Genomic DNA, 27,039 nt, shown 5'->3' with positions numbered 1-27,039 from the left:
AGAGAGGGTCCGAGACCCAAACATGCCTCTGTTTGATCACAGCGCCCCCTGCGGCGGATAGAGGTCACTGCTACCGGCTTAGACAGACAGACAGACAGACAGACAGACAGACAGACAGACAGACAGACAGGCAGGCAGGCAGGCAGGCAGGCAGGCAGGCAGGCAGATAGATAGATAGATAGATAGATAGATAGATAGATAGATAGATAGATAGATAGATAGATAGATAGATAGATAGATAGATAGATAGATAGATAGATCGTGTTCTACCACATTGACCACTAGATGGGGCACTAAACTGCAGAGAGACGCAGAGACGAACACTTTCTGCCAGGATCGTTCTTATATGTATCAGAATTAAATACACTAGTATTCAGTCTTTTTTAAAAAAAAATCTTTTATTTTAAAGTTTGCACTCTTTCCCAATTCTAAATTTTACTTCACATTCAATACATTAAAATGGGACAAATACTTGGTTTAGGAAGCTCCATCTTTTCATCCAGTGAACTACGCAGCACTTTACTTACTCTTACTCTATGTTTTGATATAGTTTATCCAGTACTGCCTATTTTTTCACCTGCGCTCACATCAAGTTACCTATACGAGACATTAATAGTGGAAACAGTGATATTTTACCACACCTTTAGTCATAAAAAAGTTTTGTTGCACCATGCGCCTTTCTAACCAAAGTTCATCGTTTACGGGCTCGCGTGTGAAAGGACCGAACCAATTAGGTCGTAGAACCTTTTACCTGCGCTCCATAATTCCAAAGCTGATTGGTCCGCTTCCCCTTGTTGCCCCGCCCACCTGTGCGATGACGCAGGCAGGAGCGCTACTCGTGAGGTAGCCGACAGAGTTCAGACTCCGTGCGGGGACAGACAGGGACGGACACCGGAGACAGGCGCAGGACGCATTTGACGTTCACTGTTTGTTCAGGTAGGGTGCTGCATGCGAAGAAATGTTTACTTATGACCTTGTTGTTGTGTTGTTTTAATATTCAATATAAAGGGCCCCTCTGTTCTAATAGTTCGTTTAAAGTCAGCTGAGTTTGTGGTAAGATATCCCCATGTTCTGTATTATTATTATTATTATTGTTATTATTATTATTATTATTATTATTATTATTGTTGTTATTATTGTTATTATTATTATTATTGTGTGTATGTGTGTGTGAAAAAGCATCAGCCTTTACCATTAACATTATATAATTCAAGCTCTGTTCTGTTTTTCCTCACCCTTTTCCTCCTGAACTCTTCATTTCATTTAGCTGTTCTGTCAGTTTATCAGCTAATAAGCGTTGAATGATGTGACAGAAGCTCCATTCTCAGGTTGCCGTTAGCGATTCTCTCACTGAGGTTGTGGAGTCAGTTGACCTCTATAGAAAGGATCTTGGTTTTCTTTTGCTTCCTGTGGAAATTTCACAATTCTAAACAGCTCAAAACAACAACAGTTGCGTCATTGTGCAGCTCACATCACTGAAATGGACGCTGTTTCGGCTTTGCGTCTGCACATTTTTGACCATTCAGAATGTCACTTAATTTCGCCAAAAGTATTTGGGCTGCCATAAGCGAAAATTTTGGGTGGGATGTATGTCTGCTGGTGTGGCTCGTGTCGCCACCATGACAGTACAATGCGGTAGACCTGGAGCCGTGCACACGGACAGTCTGCCAAGACAAGGAGAGAGTTTCAGCAGCGACGAGATTTGGGCATGTTCACAGACAAAAGAGGGTGAACCTCGTTTGAGGGTTTCTGCCCAGCACCTGTGTGAGCCGCAGGCCGGCTCAAGCATTAAGTCACTTGCACGTCTGACTGCGTGTGTGTCCACTGTAGTGTTTATCCGTGCTACCGAAACATTCTAACACCGTGTAAATTCAATTTCACAGTCCATGTACGCGTGTTAACGTCACATCATGTCGTCAGTGTCTAACTGTGGTCGTGTGTGTATGTGTGTGTTTCTTCTGTCCACTGCTTATCACAGGAATGGGAAACCAGTGAGTATCTGTAAAGCACAAACGCGGTGAATGCTGCATGTCATAACCTTCTCTGGGAACATGGTTATGGATGGTGTCGTGCATCTCCCCCTGTTGAGCCTCCTCATCCCTGTTGTTTCTTGGGTCCTCAGCAGCTCATCTTCAGCTGTTTGCAGGGCTCATATCATCAGCGGGACCTACTGGGTTTTACCCTGCATTCATTTTTGCATGAGTCTCTCCCTTCTCCTCTCCTACCACATCAATGAAAGGTGTCCCTCTTCCTTGCCACCTGCTCAATTGCCCTCATGACTATAGTTGTTTTGACACGTTGCCTGAAGTCCAAAGTGAAAATGTTGTGGAAATGCCCAGATGTTTGCGTCGCCGAGGTGAATGTGAGTGCCAAGACAACTGACGGTGCACGTGGGTATTATCTTTGGGTCTGCTGCTTCTCGTGAACTTCACAAAGGATCGCAAGCAGGCACAAGTAAAGTTGATGCATTCAAACGGGTGTTTACATCAAAGACCTTTCAGGGCTCAGCTTCTTCCATTGATGGCGCATGAATCACCACAAATTTCCATTTGAGCAAGGGGTGGTGCTACAAATGGGTCGTGCAGTATGTGAGAAGGGCTTTCACTGTTTCCTTCCTTCACCCTCGAAATGGCCTTTTGTTGTTATTCCATTTAAGCACGATGGTTAAAATCTTAATATTTATATTTAGGGTCTGTGAAAGGACAAAATATGACCAATATTATGTTGTAACCAAGTGCTTTATTTTGAAATACCTATAAAACGAGGACGAGGTAAATACCATGTTTGCAAACTAACATTCAAGCTGGACTATTTGTTTGCTGACTCTAAGTTATGATCTTACATTCCCAGCGATTCATGTGCTCTGCAGACGAGATGTTTTAACCCTGCAGAAGGTGCCGTTCTTGTTGTGGTGCCCTGTACTCGTTCTTCATCCGTGCGCTTTGACCTACTCTGGCTGGCTTTCACTGAAAAACGTGGAGGGGAAAATCATGAGCTCATTTTACAAAGAATGAGTCTGGTGTCAAGTTCAAGATGCCCTCAGTGTATTTTCCCTCGCTTACATTTGAGCAGAAGCCAGAAGTCACCGTGGCAGCTTCAGTCCGCATCTGATAGAACTTCCTTTCATTGTTTCCTCTAACATCGTTTAATTGTAAGCCGATGCTTTATTTAACCACACTTCCTTTTACTATAGTAGCTTTAACTGGTGCGTAAACTGCAGAACAGGAAGTAAAAAACGAGTGGGGGTGGGTGTAAAGTTAATTCGAGCTTTATTTCCTATATAATAAATCCAGTTCACAACTCAATTCTACGCCGGACAATTAGTTGTCAGTACTTTGGTGTCTAATGACATTCATAATGACCTGTAGTTACACAGAATAAAACCGTGGCGTGCATGTTATCAGCTTATACTTACACCACTGTGTACTAAATCTGTTTCCAAAGGACAAACAAGCCGACAGCACGCATGTGTGTGTGTGGGTTTAAATGGCCACACAGAAATCAGCCATCAAAGTGACCACAACAATTTCTTTCCCACCCTCTGTTGGACACTAAAGCAATTTAGCCTCCAAGATACCGTAGCAGCCCATTGGGGTTTCCATGACAACAAGTATAAAGCCAGCATATGTGTGTGTGCAATGGCTGCCTTAAACCTGTTAAATGTTATCTTTACATGATGTATGGGGATTTCCGTCCCTCTTGTGAAACTTTAAACATTACTTGTATTTGTTCACCACATATGAGATGTCACATGTCCCAAATGCAGATATTATGCAATTCATACTGAATATTTCAACTAACCTTTCCGCCAACTCACCTTGCAACCAAGACAGTGGCAACACCCAAAGCTGCACGCTAAAGTCACATAGCAGCCAAACCATCAAGCTCGCTACCACAATACATTATTCAGAGTCATAAATTCAAATATACGGTATGGCGTCCTGCCTGGTGCAGTGACAGCAGCCACCCTGTGAAGGAAAACACCTCTGAACTGGTGTCATTAACGACGTTACCCTGTTGTCTTTAAAAATGGCTCCTGTACACTCCCGAACAATAGGTTACATCATCTGATGAAGTTGCCAGGCAGGCAGCAGGAGCAGAGGAGGGGTGAGGCGCGCCGATATGAACCAGGCTATTTTAGTCTTCCAGGTTTTGTCTTACAGCCACTTAGTGAGTTCAGATGATGATAGCGGTGACAGCGGCTCTCGCTCGGCGCTCCCACTCCGGAGAATACAAAAGTCTCCGAGCATTAGATGGTGATAAATAACGCAGAGAAACGATTGAAGACGAGTCCCCAATCGTCAAGCAGTCGGGGGTTTGCTGCAGGCGGGGGATGTTTTGATAATTCCGGTGATAATTCCCTCTTTGTTCTATTTATCCCCACTAGTATTGTTTCTGACCATAACAACAAAAAGATGCCGCTGGGTGACGATGGCCATGCCTGGAAAACAAAGACCGCAGATGTGAAAGATCACTACGACTTCAAAAAAGTCCTGGGAATGTAAGTATGTCAACGCCGACACCAACGTTTGTTCTTTCCCTCCTGTCAAATGGCTGAATCATACGGTGATTTGTTCATTCCCGATGACCACGGAGGATTGTGTTTATCTTCACGACCTTCTGGACGAGCTTTTTAACGTGGAGGCCGGGGCAGTCTCCACTCCCCTCTGCTTCTAACAAGCTCTAATTTAGAGCTCCTCTCCAAATATGCGAGTGTAATAAATTCTAATGGGAGCCTGATGTACAAGCATTCAGTACAGAAAACTTTTCCTCACTGTAACTTTTCTTCACTGTAAGTCAGACCAGGACGGTCAGTAACTTAATTTATGTCTAATTACAGAAGAGTTTTATGCCGTCCGCGGCTATACTCAGCAAAACTGACACTTTTATAAATGTAATGATCATTTTGAGTCATAATCGCTGTTTTTTAATATAGTAATATAGATTTAGGGAACCCTCCAGGGATGTATTTCATGGACCTTGTATCCTTGTGTTTATTTTTAAATGAGATCTGCCTCAAAATAATAAAGTCTGTCTTTTCTGTCGAGACAAAATGATCCAATAACATTGTTTGGAGACCTAATAACCTTTTCAGTTGGATAGTATTGTAGCAAATGCTTATTGAGGCTCGTACCATCAACTGTTGCCATTATTTTTTTTACTGCAACAAACACGAAGACGCCGACGTTCACATTTGTGCTTATATTCGATATGATTGTAGACGTGACCTCAAGAGATGTCACAGGCAGAACAACAGCGTTACAAGCGCCGCCTCAACAGCCGAGCTCGCTGACACGAATTTGACACACTTCCCACAAGTGAGAGTTGTCAGCGTGCACGTATGTGCGCTCACAAACACGCCCTCAAGCCTCCAGCAAGTCGCAGGTTTCACAGCAGGTGTGAAAAGTCAAAAAGAAGCAATTTTACACCTGTGTCAGACATTCCAGTTCAATAGAGAATTTGGTTTTATACTTGACATTAACAGAGTGGCCTGAGAGATTATAAAGCATGAGAAAAGGTGTCATTACAACAGTAATAACAATCCATATGTACAGTCTGTTACAAACTGAGTGTAACTTTTATTTTTCTTTATCGTGCCACAAAACATTTTATCTATTTCATGGACTATTTATCTATCTAAACATTTTCCACCCAATAATCCTGAAGTAACAGCTCTCTGGATTCCAGACACTCCTTACCCCACTTTCCAAGGACCCTGGGTCACTTATCAGACCTTCAGAACAAAGGTACAAAGGTCAGAGATGTAGACCACTCCTCTTTGGTGAACAGTTCGTTAAAACCAGATATATAGCAAAGGCCAACCACAGAAAGATCAAAGTAATCCCAAACAGCGAAGAATCAGACAAGAGGTGCACATAATAGGTCCATTTCTAAATAATTTGAACAATATAAGCTGTAAAAGCAATTATGGGACCAGCCATGTGGAACATTCCATCACCAAGAAATAACCTTCCCACTGGCCTCCTGGGTAGATGTACCTGTTCCCCATTTTTCCCATATATTTGTCATCATTCTGAAGTTTTAGCATGCAACGCTTAAGTCAATGAGCCTTTTAATCTTCATGATGCTTCATCATAATCGCTGTCATTAGACCGCCTGTTTATTGAAGGTGTCTGTCGTGATGCACCTTGTACACACACCCACATCCTTGTTAGCTTAGGATTTAGCTGTATAAACACCTGCTGAAACCGAAACCTATCTTCAGATTTCACCAAACCACAATTAGCCCCTTCAGAACGCATCGCCGGGGCTGCCGGGCAGGCTGAGAAGGTTTGTCAGAAGAGCTGGTGGAGCCGGTAGCTCTTAAAAATACAGAAACCTGAACAGAAATGACACATGTCGCGTGAACTCTGCAGTGGCTTCATGTAGTGACGACAGAGCCAAAGTGAGGGATTGAAGCAAAGGAGCCCATTGCTTTGATGTTCTGATGGTTTGGATAGGAGGTCAGATGCTAGACCCCCTAACGGAAAAGGCTGGAAAATGGTTGATTGGTCAGTAACGTTTCGTTAATCTAAAGTCTTTGATCGTTGGTTCCATGATGGAAAAAAGGATAAACGCAGGAGAAACCTGGAGGAAAGAGTCCCATCTGTTCCCTGTCGTCTCTCCCTCATCCTTCTGTTCCTCCTCCTTCCCCCTCCTTGACACCGAGCTTGTTTATTGAGAGATCGCCAGCCTACCGCATCACTCAGCTGTGCGCCACATTCATTTGACATTGCCGGATTGTCGTCGTGGTAACAACAGGAAACACTTTCCATAATGGACTCAAACAGTCTCTATGGAAACAAAGTTTTTTGATCTGCTATTTATAATCCACAAAGCGGTGCCTGTGCTTGGCGGGTTCCTCGTCCGCTTTAGCAAAACGGGGGGGAAAAAAGTTTGTAAGGTTCCGGGGTAAAGACGCTCCGTTTGGGATAGACGTCGCGATCTGTGGCTGAGCGGACGTCATTAATTGGTTCTCACAGGAATTGAGTTCTTTCACATGGAAGTCTTCTGTGGCACAAACACGGGTTCGGGTCTTGTGGTGTTCTACTGGCCTGAGAATCCAGCTGTGGCCACATGTTTTGTAATCAAAGCAGATGGGAATTAATGGCACACAAACGGGATCAGCTCAAATCCTCTTCGGCTTTCATTCCCTTTTCATTTCTCTCTCTCTCTGTCTCTCGCCTGCTTTCTGGCTGTTTCCAGCTGTCTCCTCGCCGCACGCTCGCATCACAATGTTATCGACAACAGGAATCAAAAGACAGTCAGAAATGCTCTATTTTTTTTCCACGGCTATGCCCGCTCTCACACCGGGAGCTAGCTAGGGAGGAAATTCCTTGCGTTTCATTCCGGAGTGCCTCGCAAAACCGGGAGGAGGTAGAGGCCCAGAGTAGGACAGCGTGGGTGTAATCATTTATAATCAATATGCCTGATGGATCGGCCTCACCTCGCTCTGGGGCGTATTTGGGGCAGTGACCCAGTAGGCCGTGCCCTGGTTAGATTAGCTGTTAGCTTCCATTGATTCTTGCCTATGATATGTTTAATAAATAACTCTTCTTTTTGCTCCAGTTTCCCTCAAGAATTCCTTGTTAGGCCAGAATCAGTGTTTTTTTACTTTTATACCAGAGCCCAGACGGTCGATGAGACGCACCCACCGCTGCCTGCTGGGCTTCAACCATTGACCGGGCTGTTAATGGGCTGGGACACAGTCCTCCAGTTGAAAGAGGAACCTTTTCCTTTGTGTGTTGTTGGACAACCATCCTTCCTCTATTACACAAGTCTTAACGCCAACCGCTGCCGAGGTTGCAAATCTTAACCTGATTGATGCTTTTGTACTGACAAGGTTGTCTGTGATGGTTTTCATGTGGTGTTGCTCTCCATCCCAATTAGGGGATTTTCAGTTTTGGAACTTTAATCCTTCCACTAACAATCGTTCAGGCGCTATTCCGGTCGCTCCGTCATTATTCACGCGCTTGTGCACCGATTCCAAGACGGATCAATCCAGAGTGACGAGCAACAACCTGGTTCAAAAACAAAACAGCCACCTTTTATGGAGCAGATGAGTCTCCCAGCGTGAGAGCTGTCCCGCCTCATCTATTTTTCATCTCGCTGTATCTGCGCTCCTCCCTCACTCTCCGCCTCAGCTCCTCGCCATTTAAAGCTTTTGATACCTTTTTTTTTTTTCATATTACGGCGCCATCTAATCATCTTTTAGCCTCCGGGTCTCTAAGCTGCGGGACAAGATGTCACTAAGAAGTCTCAGTGGAACTGGAAGTACAGGACAACACGTTATTGTGTCACGCACTCATAATTCTCTTAGGTAGCAATAAGTCCGACCAGGACGCAGGGGTAAGACTTGTGGCCCGCCGCTCCCTCCCTCTGTGTATTAGACGCTACAAAATGCCTAATAAATGCATGTGTTTCCCCAAGTGATCCGTTTTCTTGTCCAGTCTGGTGGACCAGAGCCGAGCCTTCAGCCCCCGTGTGAGAAAAATGACCCAATCCGGAATATTCATCCCAGATTACGGCATCCCGGCCCCTCGGTCCAACCCTGACCTAAATCCAACAAAAGGCTGCGTCTCAGCACAGCACAGCTTAGCATGGCATGGCCTGCTGTTCCTGGAAAACACACACACCCTCACACACACACACACACACACACACACACACCACACACACACACACACACACACACGCACACACACACGTTTTCACAATTCAAACCTTTTCATTTCGAAGTACACATGCAGACTTGTAATAAACGCCTTCATACCTCCTCTCTCTCCTATTATTTTGTCAAACTGCCCATATTTCTGTCAAGCTGTCCACATATGACTCCTTCTCTGCGGCTGTTCTTCAGTTTTGGCTCTTTCAAATCCTCGGGGAAGCGTGCTCTTACAGCTCCCGCACAATCTGCGGTGCCATTTTCTGAGGGTTTAATCGTGTGTTTTAAAGCCCCCCCCCCAGCGGTGTAAAATTTGAATTTTGAGTTTTCGCTTCCGTTGACTTCAGACGAACTCGCTCAGTGGGTCAAGAGGTGCACGCAGGCAATTTCCAACCTCCTCCGATGAGGCACATCCTCGGTCGACATTTTGCGGCTGCAGCCGGGCTGGTTTGACCTTTGTTAGCACACAAGGACTGATGCTGGTTTATGTTTCCCACTGAAACGGTAATCCACAAGCTGTCTGAATTATGCAGCCTAATCTCTTCAGAGGTATTTCTGTACCTGTCACACACTTTATAGTACCGCATTAAAGGACCAAGTGTGCACAGTGTAACGTCCGTGTTGTAAATGTTGTCAGGTGAGGAGAGGAAATGTGGTTCCATGCTGCAGAACTGCGTGTTTGGAAGGCCCACAGAGCAAAGATGGTCTTTCTGTGTTTGGGAGCCAGAATCGCAGTTGGGCGTCTCTCGGCTCTGATCGGACCAGATGGTCGTCCTCGGTGTCCCTCCTCTGTCCCTCCGACCTTTCCACAGCTACCACTTTATCATCTGCTTCTGTAGCTTCCTGCCAAAGTTCTCACCAGGACAGATTGCACGGTTCCTTGAAAATTGTGAGTGGTGGTAGGGTGGGGGAATGCGGCTGAGCAGGATCCGCTTGCATGATGTGTGTTTGCTGTGAGGGAGGAAACTGACACACATATTCATTAGTGTTTGACAGCCTAATGCCCTGGATTTTGTGTTGCCGGAACCCTGAACGACGCGCTGTTGTTGCCTTTAATGAGAGCAACTTGTCACGAGAGTCTTGTCTTCTTTCACTGTTTGCCGTGCACGCGCTGATGCTTGTCTACGCTCGGAGTATTTGCATAGCGAGTGGAGGCGAATACGCCCAGCAATGCTGGGAGCTTGGTTTGGTTGTCTTGTTCTCGCACGTGTCCTCCTCCATGAATGCGGCTCCCCTGGCGGTGATAAGAAGATCCTGTATGGAACAGGAAAAGCTCAGCAAACATGTTTGTTTACCTTGCAGCCTAGACCCACTGTTTGTCGCGAGCAGCTTTAAAGTGTTCTTTACTTTTGTGCTGCTGTAATGGGCCTTTCATAGTTTGCTTGGTGGAGGCTTTTCCACAATCGATTGCATGTTAAACACACTTCTGGTCTTCAGTCAAAAGTGTGTTTTGTGTGGCCACATGGGGAAGTGTTGAATGTTGTGTTTGTGATAACGGTTTTGCAGCTCATGTTTGAAGTGGGAGCAAGACTCTGAGAGGGCTTCAGATGCTTTAATGCCTTAGGATCATAAATATTTACATCGTAAACATTGGGGCAGCGTAAGAGGCTAGAAAGAAGACAATGGGACGGACACTTTGCAACAGTTGGCCGTTGTTTGAGAAAAGTGGCGTGTGAAACCTCCTCAGAGCCGCTCTGCCTGTCAGTGGGTGCATGGAGAATGTCAGCTCCATCCTCCAGCTGCTGGACTGGAATCTGCCGCGCCGACGTCCTCCTCCACATGGCTCTGGTCCTGCCAAACGTCACGGCCTTTGTGTGGCACTTTAACGTGCTGAGATTCGACTGCAAACGCTCTCCGGGGATCATTGTTAGTTTGACTAACCGAGCTGGGAGTTGCCACAAAGAAAAACAGCGGAAACAGCTGAGGCAGCTCATTTCAGAGGCACAATATAGACAAATGCTTATAGATGTGGAGTGAATCTGACCTGAGGTCATCCGGGTGTTCTGTTTTAGCTAATGCTGCAGTTCGGAAGACAACAGACTCTACAGTGCACCTATAATTGATCCCACCTGAAAAGTCTTTATTTATTGCTTCCATCTTCAGCACTGAAATCAATAGAAGTCAAATTTAAAAGCTTAGAAAAGTCTCAGAAACACTAGAGCAGCAGTTTCCAGTCCATAAGTGGATGTAAAGACTGTATAGAGTAAGGTAAACACATGCAAGTCACTCCTTCCTGCACAGATAGTTTTCTTCTATAGAGGCCTTTTTTAGTTTGGATGTAGGTTGAATTTAGCTGCCAGTTCCTGAGAATTATTCCTGTTGCTGCTGGTTCACACACAGGATGGGTATAAAAGTACAAAATGAATTTTAAAAAAAGCCACATTCAGATAAGTGACGAGCTGTAAGGAGTCTGGTCGTGTCCTTCAAAAGAGTTCTTCTCTGTCCACGTCAACACGGAGGCACTCAGGCGTCGTTTACGCAGCTGATAAAGTATCTCCAAACTCTCGGGTCAAGCTGCATTCTGTGCACACGCAAACACGTGCACATTTGGCCGCTGAGATTCCCCCTGTCAGCCAGGAGTAATCAAACCGGAGTTTATTGGGCGGCTCTGTCTGAACATTTGAGGGAGGTATTTGGTTACGTGAGGAAAACTTGTCTTTTAGGGATGATGAATCTTTGCATTGAGTCATCAGGTAACAGTAAACCAAACCTTAGTCTGGCCCTTATCACATCTGGCTTTATGGCGTCTGTCTTTGTAGAGACCTCACACACGAACTCCCTGTAAAAACTACAACTGCGCGAGTGATGCTGTTAAGACAAACTATAAAAAGAAATCAGTGTTTTAATTGTCAAAGACATAAAAGCATTTCCATCCTGCCGTCAATAAAAAAAGAACAATTAATTCTGCCATTATATCAGTCCATGGAAGGGTAACTGGGAATGGGTCCTTCATTCTGAGGCATCATCATGACAAGTTATATTTCAGAGCTTGCTTTCCTGCCTCTTTCCCCAGAACTCTGACTTAAAATACACCAAATGTGAACGCTTACTTTAGTTTCCTTTTGGGATGTAAATATGCGGTTCTGGCCTCCTCCAAAGCAAACCAAGAGGTCATGTTTGTAGGGTTCCACAATGGGGTTAATTACTGGAATAGTTTTCTATACACTGGAGGATCCATTCGCCCTCGAGAAGGACTTCATCCAACAGTGGGCGTGATAAAATGGAGTAGAAGCAAAAATATGGATGTTAAAGTAAAACAGGAAGTAAGATGGACACCATCGCATCAACAGGCCTATTTAAATCAGCTTGGACTACATGTTTCTCCATATCATGGTTTTGTGGCCCATGTTTGCACCACGTTTCCTCATTTTTTTTTGCTGTCGGGCGTGACCTTTGGCTCAGATCCCCGGATGCTGTCAACGTGAACTTCTGTAGCTTTGGATCACAGTCAAAATCTCTGGATCTCTTCCAAGAGACCAGCAGCCTTAAGAAACGTCTGCCTCAAGTGGTCATGGGAAAATCCCAAACATGTCCCTTCTTTTGCTTCACTTGTTTTCCAATATTTACTTTAGTTGTTATGGAAACCGATACCGTTAAACAGATACCATAAACAGTGACAGAAAGCTGTGCTGTAGGAGGTATTATGTGACATTTTTAGTGCAGGCTAAAAAAAAATCCAAAAAACTATGTCATTTGTTAAGATAAGCTGCTCTGTAATAATAAAGTGTTCAGTCAATGTTGTTTTAGCAGCCTAAATAATCAAAAACAAACCAAAAAAGAAAATTATGTTTTTTTAATGTTCATCATTCTTGAAACATAAATACGGTGGTCATATCTGAAGATTGAAATAATAAAACATTAAATCCTGTAATTATCCATCCAGCCTCCCTTCCAGCGAGAGGCAGGAATACAGCCTGGACAGATACATCACAGTTCTATAAATAACACAAATCAATCACATTTTTGAATATTTGCAGTCCGTCATGTGGTTGAACAGTCAAAGAAGCTGAGCGCGCACTCTTGGAGCGCATGCTGGGGTCAGACTAATCTGATTTTCCCAGGGTATTTAAGGTGAGCAGCCCATTCTGGTGTGTCCCATGGCTTCTGCCTGGGTTCAGAAGAACCCTCACAAGAAGAACCAAGGCCAGCTGGAGCGTTATCTCCCTTTTTTCTGGCTCTAAGCTATCTAAGCGAAACATCGTTGATTAATTTCTGTGCATCTGTCGAGTCCTCGGCGTGGCTGGCAGACAGAAGCTGAAGTTAAAAATAAACACAGCTACAGTTTCCATGGCCCCTCAGACGCAGGATGTTAAACTATTCCAACTGTAAAGCTGGGGTTTGTTCCTCTTTTGCCCCACGGCGTTGGGCAGGCATGTGGAAGCTTCTCCCAAACACTCGAAGACAGATGTCCGACCAGACTGACCCCTGTGTTTGTTTTTCAGGGGCGCGTTCTCCGAGGTGTTCCTGGCCGAGGAGAAGAAAACCAAGAGGTTAGTGGCCATCAAGTGCATCCAAAAGAAGGCTTTAAAAGGCAAGGAAAACAGCATCGAGAACGAGGTCGCCGTCCTGCAAAAGTAAGCCAGATTAGAGATCCCTTCATGGTCACTCTTGAGTTCGTTGACATTGTGATATAAATCAATCCTGCTTAACTCCTCTTTGATTACAGGTGTCACTTACAGTCACAAGCATGGCCGAGTGTAGAATAAGAAGCTTATCTGAGTTGAAATAACTCAATATGCTAAAGGCGGAAGCGTTTGTGATTGTTGAAAAGTTCAACAGCGTGAAATAACATTGAGCCCTTATTTACTTTGCCGTTAAAAGTGCTTCACACGGAAGCTTCGATGCAAATGCGTTTGAAATTCTACACCCCAGCGTCAAGAAATGTAAATTTTTCATTGCTGCATCGTCGGCTCCGCAGCGTGTCCGTTGTGTCACATGACACGGAAATCACGCGTACTATAGACGGTATCCAGGCATGCACAATACCGTAGATGCTGCAGTAACCCGACACACACACGTGTGTGTGTGTGTGTGTGTGTGGTCGAGGACGGTACTGAATGCTGTTAAACGCCCCAGTATAACCATTCCATTTAGCACATGATTGGATTTTATATACACCCAAGTTTTAATTAGGCTCCATTTCTGGAACGAATGTGTTGGCGCGCACTGTCGATAAAGCCGGATCGATGGGCAGCACCACATTAGATGGACCTTGCAGCTTATTTCCGTTCATTCTGGGGGGAAAAAGCATCGCTCTCTTAATAGAGTTTGCTTTTAAACCTCTAGTTTCCACAAAAAGTTTTTACTTAAACTCTACTGGCTGGTGTCTAACAGCCGTTTGAGATGTAACTGATTTATAGCAGGACCTCCGCTGGACCTCTGACCTCCGCACTCGGGGTGCTCACTGTTGAGGCCATTCAGACACGTTTCTCTGAGGATGTGAGGAACTACAGACCCTGGTTAAAATGGCTGTCTACACTCGTTCCCAAGTTATTTTTAGAGCTCCTGTTGCCTGGGTTACCCAGGACACAATTGAAGCCGATATATGCTGCCATGATCCATCCTGAGGTGAAGGTGGTGGAATGAGCGCGGTGCATGTTGGTTAGCAGCTAATGGTTAACTGAGAGAAAAACAAAAATCACAAAAATCACAAATGGCTCATGTTCTTCTCATATTACGTTTTTTTTGTTTGTATGTTTGTTTGTTTTTTGCAGGGGGGGTAAAAATGCTTAGGACATTAATTCCACAAAGCTCTTGTGTTCCTGGTTAATGACATCAGAAGCAACCGCCTTGACTTTTTTCCAGTTTTAAAGCCACATAAAGTCATTTTTCCTGTGTCTTAACGTAAGGAACTGAATCTCTGAGGATTCTAATTAGCTCCTTTGCCTCTTGAGATCTCGGTGTGTTTAAGGCAGAAATGCTGCAGGTAATTAGCTGCGGAACAATTATCCACATGACAGCATCATGTAACTGTTCATTTATCCCCCCCAAAAACACTAAAATATGCGACTATGGTGACTAATCACACTACTGAGCCAGAGTTTCATGGGAAACCATCACTAGGAGGTTTTTCCCACTCCGAGAAAGCTAATATGGAAATAATACATTAAACTGTTGAAAGCTGAAGCTGTGAAAGAAGAAGAAAGGGCGACAGCCTGGATTTGTGATCGATTCCTCCTTTTTCCTCCTGACGTCTACGTTGCCCTTTGACACCCTCAGGTGTTGACAGAGGTCAGCCCGCGGCTCACCGCCCTGTGCTATTTACCGAAGCTGACAATCACGCCGAGAAGCGTCTCTGACAACCCTGACAAACCTGCCCAGGCGCACAGGCAGAGTGGGTCGCCATGGCAAAGGTTGTGCATCCTGCTGAGTTTATTGGACTGATGATATTTTCTCCTGGCTTTGGCTTTGCGTCTTTGACGGGAGAGGCGGTGTCGCTGTTACGCCATCCACACGCTGCTCAGGCCAAAAGCAGAACACAGAGGTCGCGGATCATCTTCTCACATCTGCACACACGAGTCTCAGAAACCCGCGTTTGGCCATTTAGGGAGTCGCTGTCAATGTGGGAAGTGGATTTTTGCAGTGGGGCTGATTCTAAATTTCAAAGGTGCAGATTTGATCTGCTGCATTCTTTCTTTCTGTTCTGATGCAGGATCAAACATCCCAACATCGTTTCCCTGGAAGATCTCTTTGAGAGCAAATCACACCGCTACCTTGTCATGCAACTGTGAGTATGGGTGTGTGGGTTTAGCCTGATCTTTTTTCCCCTTCGTGCCGATGCTTTCTGTTCCCCACACATTGCGTGTCACGTGCCGCGAATGACGCGCAGCAGGTACATATGACATATGGATGCACACGAGCAAACGCTGAGCCGTGCTAGTGGGGGAGTTCTACTTCACACCTGCAGCCTGTCATCTCCCCACCCACCTCAGCCCGAACCCAAATGTCAGCGGGATCAGGAACGCTATTGACTGCTACGTTTATGCATTTGTCACAGGTCCATTGACAATCAATGAAATAAATTATGTTGGGGGGGCGGGTCTTTTTTGTTGCCTGTTTATGTTTTGTGTGTGTGTGTGTGTGTGTGTGTGTGTTGTGTGTGTGTGTGTGTGTGGTGTGTGTGTGTGTGTGTGCGATTCCTCCAACCCCAACTTGGGTTTGGGTTCGACTCAAACAAAAGAGAAGTTTTATGTAGATAAATGTCTCCCCCTGGTGGTGGACGAGGAAATTAAAGCGTCGCAATTAAAATGGACACTTAAAACACACAATAAACAGCACGAACACGCAGGGACACACCCTCGCGCACTATACAAACTTTGCTTCAGTGTTTGTCACAGCAGCAAGTTGTTTTTATTTGTGTAATTCCAGCTGATCTTGCAGCTGCTGTCCTCTCTGTCCAGGGTGTCTGGCGGGGAGCTCTTTGATCGGATCATAGCAAAGGGCTTCTACACGGAGAAGGATGCCAGTAAGCTCATCCAGCAGGTTTTAGACGCTGTCAAATACCTCCATGACATAGGCATCATCCACAGAGACCTCAAGGTCAGTCTGGGAGAACACATTTGACCCCCCAACACAATAACCTTTACTTTGAAATGTCTTTTGTGTCTTTAAGATATTAAATTTAATATTGTATGTGGTGGAGATGCCTGATTTACAGATTATATTTACGCTACTTTCTTCTGCGCCTCCTTGCTGCAGCCAGAAAATCTGCTGTATTACAGCATGGATGAAGATTCTAAGATCATGATCAGCGACTTCGGGCTGTCAAAAATCGAAGAGGTGGACAACATGATGTCTACGGCCTGCGGGACGCCAGGATATGTTGGTAAACAGGCGAAATGTGAAAAATCTGTTTCCAGTCAGGCCAAGGATACGAGGGTGGAGGTAGTGTTGTGTCAATCCATCACATAAATATTTTAAGTTGGGAACCATTTCAGCATATTTGTGGTTATTTTGGCCAAAAGGAAATTCCAGCTGAAGTGTTGTGATGCGTAATCAGTGAGGCGTGATCAGCTTCAAACTGAACACCCAAGAATTAACCCTCTTGTCTGTCTTCGCCTCCTTCAGCCCCTGAGGTTTTGGCTCAGATACCCTACAGCAAAACTGTGGACTGCTGGTCTATTGGTGTCATATCCTACATTCTGTAAGTCCAGAACACAAATAAGAAGATAATTTATCAGCCATGAAGCGTACAGCATGTGTCATTGTGTGTGTGTGTGTGTGTGTGTGTGTGTGCTGTCCGGTGTCCCCCAGCCTGTGTGGTTACCCTCCATTCTACGACGAGAGCGACGCCAACCTGTTTGCACAGATTATCAAGGCCCAATATGAGTTTGACTCTCCGTACTGGGACGACATCTCCGACTCAGGTAGCGTGTCTGCCTCACCTGTCTCACCCTCTTCTGGTCCTGACCCCCCAGTATTTTACCATGTATACGGGTCAACGTGTGTACGTGTTGAACACTTTTCCAGAACGGGCGTGGAACCTAAAAACTATTCAAATTCAGACTTGAGGTCAGGAGAAAATGTTAAGTACACATTGGAGAGAGCGGCGGCGGGTTCTGTTACTGTGGCCAGAGAAAAACGACCCCGACCCTCCAAACATCTCATCATAAATAAATATTTACTTGTTTCTTTTGCAACGATGCTCCAAAAGCCCCAAAGAAAGCAGCTTATTATGCGAGAGGGGGAAAAAGTTCTGCTTTCACTTTTCCTTCAGCTTCATCTTATTAACAACTCTTTCCTTCAATTGTAGCTAAAGATTTTATCGTCCACCTGATGGAGAAGGACCCCAACAAACGCTACACCTGTGAGCAGGCCCTGCAGCACCCCTGGTACCAACGCTTTACTCCTCTCTGACCATGTTTCAGCATCTCAAATACTCTGTTTTTGTTGTGTGGGGTTTAAGCTTCACAGTGCGTTTGCTCACTCGTCTGTTTGTCAGGATCGCGGGAGACACGGCTCTGGATAGGAACATACACGAGTCCATCAGCGCTCAGATCAAGAAGAATTTTGCGAAGCTCAAATGGAAGGCAAGTCTAGTTGGACCTTGGATGGTCTCAAATGCTTAATTTCTGCCATATGTTTCCTCCTGCACAAGCGCGGGGAAATGATGAAAGTCTGAACATCAGGAGTCAGTCCAAGACATGCTTTGTTGGTTTAAGGTTTTAGGAATGGATCTTGATTTAATTCCTTAAAACCATATATCAAACCCTTGGGACTGGCACCAAGCTCATGCTTGTGGGTGACTCATGAGGACTGCAGATAATTTCCCACCCCCAGATTGTTTATCTTGAAGTCTTTCAGACCCAGTATTGTTCCTCTTTTAAAGGAACATTCATGGATTCACCTGCCTCAGTCGTTGCTGCAGTGGACATTTTTTTTATTGCTGCCGGAGGAACGAAAGAACATCCCGCTCTCCGCTCTTAGCCAGCGGTTTTGATTTATTATCCTCCTGGATCGAAATGTAAACATGACGAATAGAGCGTCACGTTGCGCCAGGACCTCTTTTTCTGACCAAATGTTGGATAATTTAACTGTTCTGGCCGTTAAAGAGAAGCTCCCTGTCCTGCCCATGTCGGGCTTGTTTCATCGGGGGTTTAATTTGTGCTCTGCAGCAAGCTTTCAACGCCACAGCAGTGATCCGCCACATGAAGCAGCTGCAGCTGGGCACCAGTACCGAGGGACCCGGCCCAAACCCCAGCCAAGCTCACCTCTTGCTGCCACATGAAGATGCAGGTGCGTGTCTGTTGGGTGTCTCCAACGCATTTCCTGCCGCCGATGCATAAAATAATGCTCCTTTTCCTTCTTTGTCTCCCTAAAGAACACTGTGAGGGAGGGTGCTCGCAGAGCGCCGGCGGCGACGCCGACCCAATGTCCAACTGCGCCTAACGCCGCCACGCAACCAGCAGGGTGTGACTGCCGCTCCTGCTCCACTTACCTGTCTAATATATCCCAACTTTCCGATTTTAATCCCCTGGGTGGAGCCAGAGGCAGGATAACCCCCCTCCGATCTGGTTTGGAGTACCACCACATTCCAAGCTCCGGCCTGGAAGGGGAGCCAGCCTGCTCAGCCTCAGATGGAAGACTTAACTGAGGAATGATGACGAGGAGGCAGCGGAGGAGATGGGGCAGGTAGTTTGGGATGAGTTCATGTGGTGGGAGGATACAGACAAAGATAACGCTCTCCTCTGTCGTGTCAGGGGGGGAATGTTTTTCCGAAGTAGGGAAGAGCTTCCTGGTCAGCCGTTTGCTTTTATTTAGTCTCTATGTTTTGGTTTCTTTGCATTTACCTGAACGTATTTTTTTTCTAGACGTCCTTCTCAAATCCCAGGAAGACTATTTGCATGCTCAGGAACCCCCCTTCCCCCGCCCGTGCATGCATTTTGTTGTCTTAAAATATAATCGCACTTCACGTTTAATGTGCGGAAGAGGTTTGTTAAGGTGGCGGGACGCGGATCATTCCGATGTGTTGCCATATTCTAGCTAATCTGAAATGATGTAACAGCGTACACGTTGCGATGTTTCTGGCGTGGCGTGATGTGATCGTTTATGCAATGAGAGGGCCATCGGAGCAGCCTTCCTCGTGGCGATATCGTGTTTCCGTTCGGTGGTTTCATTTTTCCGTGAAGGGAAACTAATCCCAACCCGACCACCCCTGTAGGGATTTCCCTCTGTTTAAGGTGCCTTTAGGCCGTACACTATAACGGTTTTACTATGGGGTGGCTGCGAAAAAGGTTCTGTCTCTTCCTGCCGCAAACTTGCTGTAACTTCCCAATTCCGCGTGCTCCTCGCGTTCACCTCTAATGTGCAGTTTTATGCTTCGGTCTGAAAGTTTTCTCATCTCAGGCGTGATGCCTTCATGCCCGCTGAAGCCAGTGTTCATTTTTTTTAATCTAGATATTGTTTTGTAGCATTCGGAAGCACACAATCAGTCGGAAAACCTGAGCATGAAGCTGTCGTCCCAAAAATGGCCGACTCAGTACGCGCCATCTACTCTCACTGGCGGTGTTGGTTTGTACGCTCCAAGTCGAGACGGACGGGAAAACGTATCGCTAACTGTATTAAAATGGATCAGCTGTGGAGACGAGATCGTCCTCCGACGTGAGATTCTATCCAGGGTTTCATTCACGATTTTTCACGCTCTGACAGGATTTTGCGTCTTTTTGCACGATGCCTCGGACTGCTTTGACAGACGTGACCGTGGGGGCGTTTCGCTCCTTACCGAGACTGCGGCGGTCTGAGCAGGTTTGATGAGCTGCTTTCGGAAGCTTCTGTCGTCGCCATGGTGATGCCGAATCGTGACATGACGGGTGGCACCAAACTGTGGCACTGAAGTGAAGCCGACTCTGGTCCCGTGATTTCCTGTAGCGGGGGGGGGGGGTGGAAATCTTTTTCGATCTTATCTTATTGGATGAAACCAACAGAAGAACAACGGGAACTTACTAACAAGGTGGTGGGAAAAGAAGGTTCCCTTTTCTCTGAATGGCTCACCTTCACCGTCTTTAAATAGCTGCACACTCAGCAAGCTTGACTCCTCCAGGAGGTGTTTTTCATGACAATGATTCAATCCTCTGACCACTTTAAAGGAAGACTTGGGGTTTGTTTGGTTAAAATGACTGTATAAATATGCGGTGCCTTTTTCTCTGACCGCTCAGTTCAAAAAAACGACGGGAGTTCAGTGTGACTTGTGCTTGGAACTGATTTGTTCAATCTACATTAAATTCTTTGTCTATGCATCTTGCATCTGAGTCATTCTTTTGATGAGAAAGAGGAAAAGTCACGACTGCGTGAAGCAAAACTCCTTCCTCTAAATCCGGGGATGATCTACGTGTTTATGCTACCGGTGCCATCGATGAAAATGTGGCTTTAGCGGTTTTTCTCTTGAATGTTAATATCATGTTCCGCTTTAAAAAATCTCGAACATGCTCGGAGAGGAATGCTGGGTAATTGAGGTATGCGGTTTGGCGTCCGGATGGTTCAGAAGGGAGCAGGAACGGGACTCTGGTGGTCAATCTGACTGAGAAGTCCAAATTATATGGTCAAACCAGGAGCAAGATGCTTAGGTTAGTCTGAGGACTGCTGGAATAGAAGAGCGGAAAATTACGACCAGGAGTGGATTAAAAGGCCCAGGACACAGAGGGAGACGTTAAGTTTTATTTTAAGACTGAAATGGAGGAGACGATGCTTTGTTAGGATATCCGTCCCTCTGGACGGCTGCGTCTCCTCCCCGCATGTGAAACGGAGATGAGCCACATCAGAATCAGTGTTTCATGGCAGCAGTGGGGAGCATCTGTAGCCCGAACCTTTAAATAGCATCAAAAACCACATTCTGCTCCAGACCTCTGCGAGGACTTATTTAGTCGTTGGGGGTAAAAACCACATAAAAGGTGGATAAAATGTCTATTTAACCTAATCTAAACTTACTCACCTTACAGTATTTTAGCAAGAGTGAAACATTGGAAAAAAACCCTCAAACCCAGTTTTAAGGAGGAATCTCCAAACAAAAAAGGCCCTGAGATGGGACTCAACCCCAAAGCCTTGAAAGCAACATTACAGAGCCAATACAAGCACTTACGCTTATAGTTCCAGAGCAAACCATCATGAAGTTCTCCAAAATATCACTGGAAGGCATTTTTCCTGTCTGGAGATTCCTCTTTGATGAACTAAAGCAGGGAGAAGAGGAAGCTTGAGCCTCCTGGCAGCAAACAAACCTAAAAATCATCTAAAAATGTTTTATTTGTATTATCCCTGTGTTACGACCTCAGACCTTTAATAACCAGGCACTGAGGTCAAATCATACAATGATTCAAAATTGACAGATTTTTAAAGATAAAGTGTGTTATAAAGGATCATATTATCTCCTGCTTATCTCTATGCTGTGTATGCTGTGTGGACTGACCAGAAAGTCCCAGAGACTCGCCAAGAAGGGATTAAAGCTCCTCTCCTGCTGGCAAATCCTCAGCGCACCATCTGCAAGATAACTGACAAACCTGGAATAAATGTGGATTAGCAACAACACTTTTCCCTCCAAAATGGAGGCGACGTTAAAAAGGGTGGGGGAAATAAAACACCTGATCAGTGCACGTGTACCTCAGACCTGTATGGAAGCATCAGTTTGCACAATGTCTCATGCACAGCAGGCGTGCTAGTACTGTTGATGTATATTATTAAGGGTTTATTACATGTTGCTCTGATACATGTGGACGCAGAGGAGCGATGAGACTCTCTCACACACACACTCGGGAACCGTCCTCTCCATCCCAGAAAACAGGAAATCCAGGTTTTCTCTGGAACACGAGATGGCTCCTCTGTAGGTGCAGCGCGGGTACCAACAAATGGGATAGGAAGTATCTGGAAGGATGAGGAGCGCCAGGAATTCTCCATGTTATGCAGATTTGGACCAGCTGGGAAGGGCCAGGAAGCTCCAACTGCATTAGTGTTTAATACAGATTTGAGCTTCAGTGCAGAAAATTGGAAGTGTCGTTTTTATGTCTTTTTCAGTTGTTCAGTTATTTATTTTTTCTTTCAATACAAATGAATATCAAATGGGAAAATAAATAGCGCAGCGCAGAACCAACAATGGGCTGTCGTCCTCCTGACATCTGTTTTGCAGCTCAGCTGAGAGAAGTAGCGGTAGTTTTTGTTGAGATCGCTCTGTCTCATGTGTGTGTGTGTGTGTGTGTGTGTGTGTGTGTGTGTGTGTGTGTGTGTGTGTGTGTGTGTATTGCTACATTTTAAGTACCAAATATCAACGTTAACATTCCACAAAGAAAATGAGGACATTTTTGCAAAGCGGAGCCATTTTGTGGTCCCCACAAGATCGAAGGACTGCTTGAGGGAACCGACTGTGGTTTTAAGGTTCAGGTTAAAAGTTGGGTTTAGGTTAGGGATAGTGGGGTTAGTTGGATGGTTAGGGTTGGGGTAGGAAGCTGGTTAATGTATCTATGAAAGATAGAAATATGAGAATTTGTGTATATATGCTTTCACTTGCTATATACTGCATAGCAAAATCAGCATGCTTCTAGCAAAGTGAGGACATTTTAGGGAAGTGAGGACATTTTAGGGAAGTGAGGACATTTTGGCTGGTCCTCAGAACTTCAGACTGAGGGTTAGGAAATGGTTTTAAACAGGGATAATTAGAGTAAGGAGCGATAATTATGTCAATGACAGTCCTCACAAAGATAGAACTACAAGTGTGTGTGTGTGTGTGTGTGTGTAGGGACAGATTGGCTGTTGATAGATTTTGAATGGCGGTGAATCAGGTTGGATTTCCCCCTTACGCTGATGAGGTTTAACAAAAAGCAATAAAAATATTTAAAATGTTAGGAAGAAAAAGCCAAGAGGGAGAGAGTAAAAGTATCTTTTCACAGGATTGTTTATTTTAATGACTACAGAACCAAAGTTACACTGCTTGCAAAGAAAAGTGTGTATTGCCACTTACTTGTGTATTGTGTATGGATCATTGACAAACCAACTGAAGACGGCAGATCCAGAAGATGCTGCATGTTTTCTGGACACGGGGAGGTTTTGTCACTGCATGACACCTTGCGTTGATTTATTTCTGCTGTTGAGGGGTCGTGGTGGTTTTAGGGGGCGTCGGCCGACGTTTCAGCAAGTTCTTCTCTTTGCCCCTCAAACACGGACAGAGTGACGAGAACGCGGATACAATTTTTTCACAGATCTGTTTGAACAGAAGAGAATTAGCGTCAGAAATGTTCTGCAGCGTTGAACCCAGGACAGCACAAAGATGAGCATTGCTGTTGGTGCACGAATGCAACGCGAGCCACCGCTGCCTCACCGAAGGTTTGCCTTCCCTCTCCAGGTGTGGAGGACGGGTCTGGCTGGTCGTTAGGGTCCTTGTTGCGGTCGTCACAGTCCTTTTCTCTGGCAGGTATCCGAATGTGTACTCTGGAATGAAACAGACAGAATGATGCCTTCCGGTCGACCTTTTGACCTTGAAACAGACCACCCGCTCCACCCTTGCCAGCTGGTTACATGCTATTGGAGAACTTTCCATTCTTACCCTGGATCCAGCACAGGTTGTCGTCCTGGACTTGGCTCCTGTCCCAACTTTCGTCCGTGGTCGTGGACGCGCTGGAGTCCGAGTGACTGATTTTAGGGGACGAGTTGGAGTCTCTGGACGAGACTGATCGCTGGGATGTCGAGGCCTGGTGGGATTGTAGCTCAGCTGTGCATTCTGGGATCTTTTCGCTGAATCTCTGATTACGTCTGTGGAAGAAATATGAGGATCAGTTTTTGCAAATCACTCAGTCGTTTCTTTTTATCTGTGCTGAAACCCTGAACCAGTGGGGACATACAGGTTATACTGGTGTCGATATCCATTTGAGGCATCCAGTTCCTCCAGCTCCTCTTCTTTCTTCCCCTCTTCTACTTAAAAACCAGTCAGTTAGTTATTGACAAGCTCGTCTGACATTAAATCTTGATTTCAACAGTAGTACATAAATAAAATGTTACGTTAAAGACCAGAGTCGATACCTGAGCGGTCGCTTTTTAATACTGGCTCCATCCTATTCATCTGTTAAAACACAATTTGAGATTGTTATTCAACCACATCACCGATGCTAGTTACGATCAATAGTTTCGAATATGCTGAACGTGATACTGCAGAAACGTGCCCTTATGTCCCACCATGGTACCTACTGTTTTTTGGGGGACATTGTTTAATTGCTGGAAACATAAGTTTAAACAACAGCAGTGAACAGTAACACTAGTGAGTGTGAAGCAATCACAGCCTCACCAAAAGTGCTGAGTCCTCCTGCCTCCTGTTGATGGGAGTTCTCACTGGCTGCTGGCCCCCTCCTTCTTTTTGGCAGAAACGTTCTTCTGAACCAGGATTTGAGTTTGTTCTCTGTGATGAAACAAACAAAGTGATGCTTCTCCGTTGACCTGGAATGTGCAGCTCAAAATTATTAAATTGTTTTAAATTTGCATGTTATTGTAATGGCAAGAGGACTAATGTCGGGGCAAAAAGTGAAGGAAAAAGGCTTCATCCTGCCTCTCCCCTGTCCCCATTTCAGATGACATTAACATTCTAACATCCAACTAGACGCAGGACGCAGCGTGATGCAGAGGCTCCGAGACCCAAGTGTCCTTTGCTTTCACTATCTTACCTTGTATTTTGTATTTTTAATAGTTGCTGACTGGCTGAATCGAATCAATACCAGCGATATAGACGGCCATTGCAATGCCTCATAACTGTAATACCACTATGTTGCCTTGAATCTAAGCCCCTTTGACCTTTCATTGCGAGATCAAAGGTCCTGTCCTACCATCTCCAAAATAAAAAAAAAGTCAACCAGAAAGTGGGTAGATTTGTCTGTAGTGGCTTTTGTCAAGTAAGTCACCTATTTGGCAACACGTCTATCTGTCTGTCTGTCTGTCTGTCTGTCTGTCTGTCTGTCTGTCTGTCTGTCTGTCTGTCTGTCTGTCTGTCTGTCTGTCTGTCTGTCTGTCTCACTGCAAAACAACTCAAGTTATGAACGGACTGGCAGTGTTGATCATGGGCCAAGGAACAGATGTTGAAGTTTTGGTGATGTTGTGGATTCCAGAGGGACTTAGAACTTCCAAAGATGGAACTTTGATCTTTGGAAGATCAAAGGACAAAGCGCCCTACCTTGTAATACTGCTAACGCGCTGTACTGAAATGACCAGCTTGTGTATTACTGTAGGACTTACCTTTCTTAGCCTTTCTCCTGAGCACATGGCTGTCCTGGTCTCGGCCTCTGTCCCCAGGTTTGGCTGTGGTGGGAGATACGCTAGAATCCGAATCGCTGGTGTTCATTTCAGTGGATGAGCTCGATCCTTCGGACGACGTTGATTGCAGTGATACAGAGTTCTGGCAGAATTCTTGTGCTTTGTCTTTCATTTTATCTTCCAAACGTTCCCCAATGTTTTCTTCTTCTCCTTTGTCTTCTTCATCGTCCTCGTTGACTTCAGAAACTGGAGTTAAACGCAGCTGCTTAAGCTTCTCTGAGCAGACACGAACCAGCCAGTCAGTTATTCTCAATTTAATCCGGTATTCAATCTCGTCAGTTGAATGTTGCCTAATGTCTGGAAACAGCTGAAGCAGAGTCATCAATAAAGAGAAAATGAGCAATAACTTGGTCGCTCTCCAGGTCGTTCTCCAGGTCACTCTCCAGGTCACTGTGTGGTGGGTAGGGAACAGCAAGAAGCTCATTATTATCAAACAAGCTCATCATTGGCAGTAGGTTGTTATGGGGATACTTACTGATACACAAATGTGACATACTTCATCCTTTAGAGTGTCAAGGCTTTGACCAAAGCTTTCCCTCTTGGAAATCTGTAAGTAGGAGATTGAACTTATGTAATTAAAAAGAAGTTCCTGTCAGCGAGGTGATAGCAGAGGCACTGACACGTTCGATACAGAAACAGCTTCATCACCCAGCTCCAGGACGTCCTCCCAAATACTCCTTTTTTTCTGAGGATGAACAATTTCGGTGTTCAGGCCCAAAGTTATACAAATATAAATGTTACAGTAGCATGTTGTTGGAGTGTAATTCAGGGTTTACCCGATTCCGAAAAGACTGTAAGTGTGTGTCCTTCTGCTGCTGCAGGAGTTCCATTTGACCCCTCAGGAACTCTCTCTCCTCTTGTTGCTGCAGCAGCTGCAAGATGACAGAAAAATAAAAAGTGATTTTGTGTGGTAACTTAACTTGACAATGATCAAATATCTCACCTGCTCCTGACAATTCTTCATGATTTTTTCCTTTTCATCCAGCTTTCCCATCAGCTTCTCCACTGGGCTCTTCTTGTTCTGGTGCTCCCTGTAGATCAGAACCTGGTGGAAGACAGAAAAAGACTCATTTTCCAGCGGATTTGACAGGCAAAATTGATCAAAGTCCTATTTTCAAAGCGATACCACATTAAAAAATGACACTGCAAAGAAGGTTGGACGTTAAACTGAAGAATGAATCTATGGAAAAGCGTAACATCTGGTTACCTCGCTGTTATTCAACAGCTGTGGTTCTCCGGCTACCTGCAGACACCGACCCATCTTCTGCTGCATCTCCCTCTGCCATTTGGTTCCACATAACCTGGACTTGTGCTTTTGCAGGTTCTCGGTTTGTGTGGTGACATTATAACTTTAGGACATTCTGTGCAGTAGTTCGGGGGATGGATCAGATCGTTAGATGGTCTTCCCGGTCCACTTGTCAAGGCTGCACATGTTAATGCTGCTGCTCCATTGAACCTTTGATCTTTTGAAAAGGATATGTTGTTCCATAAACCTAAAATAGATGAATGACTTACCTGATAGCTGACTCCAATTTGGCATTAGAGTGTCAGTGCTCATATTTTGCTGTAGCTGCTATAAAAATGTATATAAATAAAGTATA

At 45.1% G+C, this 27,039-nt stretch overlaps 1 protein-coding gene across 2 annotated transcripts; it reads left to right on the top strand.

The window, feature by feature from the left end:
* The first annotated feature begins 798 nt into the window (after nt 1-798).
* Nucleotides 799-20,400, top strand: camk1b (calcium/calmodulin-dependent protein kinase Ib). Of its 2 annotated transcripts, XM_057029067.1 has the most exons (13): nt 860-936; nt 1,979-1,991; nt 4,388-4,501; nt 13,108-13,239; nt 15,318-15,392; nt 16,066-16,204; nt 16,364-16,490; nt 16,733-16,808; nt 16,919-17,031; nt 17,418-17,496; nt 17,607-17,694; nt 18,280-18,400; nt 18,486-20,400. In XM_057029067.1, exons 2-13 carry the CDS (start codon nt 1,981-1,983, stop codon nt 18,551-18,553), a joined length of 1,143 nt encoding a protein of 380 aa, XP_056885047.1. In that variant the 5' UTR covers nt 860-936; nt 1,979-1,980; the 3' UTR covers nt 18,554-20,400. The 2 variants fall into 2 exon arrangements, with proteins under 2 accessions (XP_056885048.1, XP_056885047.1); XM_057029068.1 differs by lacking the exon at nt 1,979-1,991 and having other exon boundaries at nt 799-936.
* Nucleotides 20,401-27,039: the final 6,639 nt, after the last annotated feature.

Source organism: Takifugu flavidus, chromosome 4 (assembly GCF_003711565.1).
Source record: "Takifugu flavidus isolate HTHZ2018 chromosome 4, ASM371156v2, whole genome shotgun sequence".
Lineage (NCBI taxonomy): Eukaryota > Metazoa > Chordata > Actinopteri > Tetraodontiformes > Tetraodontidae > Takifugu > Takifugu flavidus.
The sequence above is the reverse complement of the archived record's forward strand: the minus strand, read 5'-3'. Positions and strand labels throughout refer to the sequence as shown.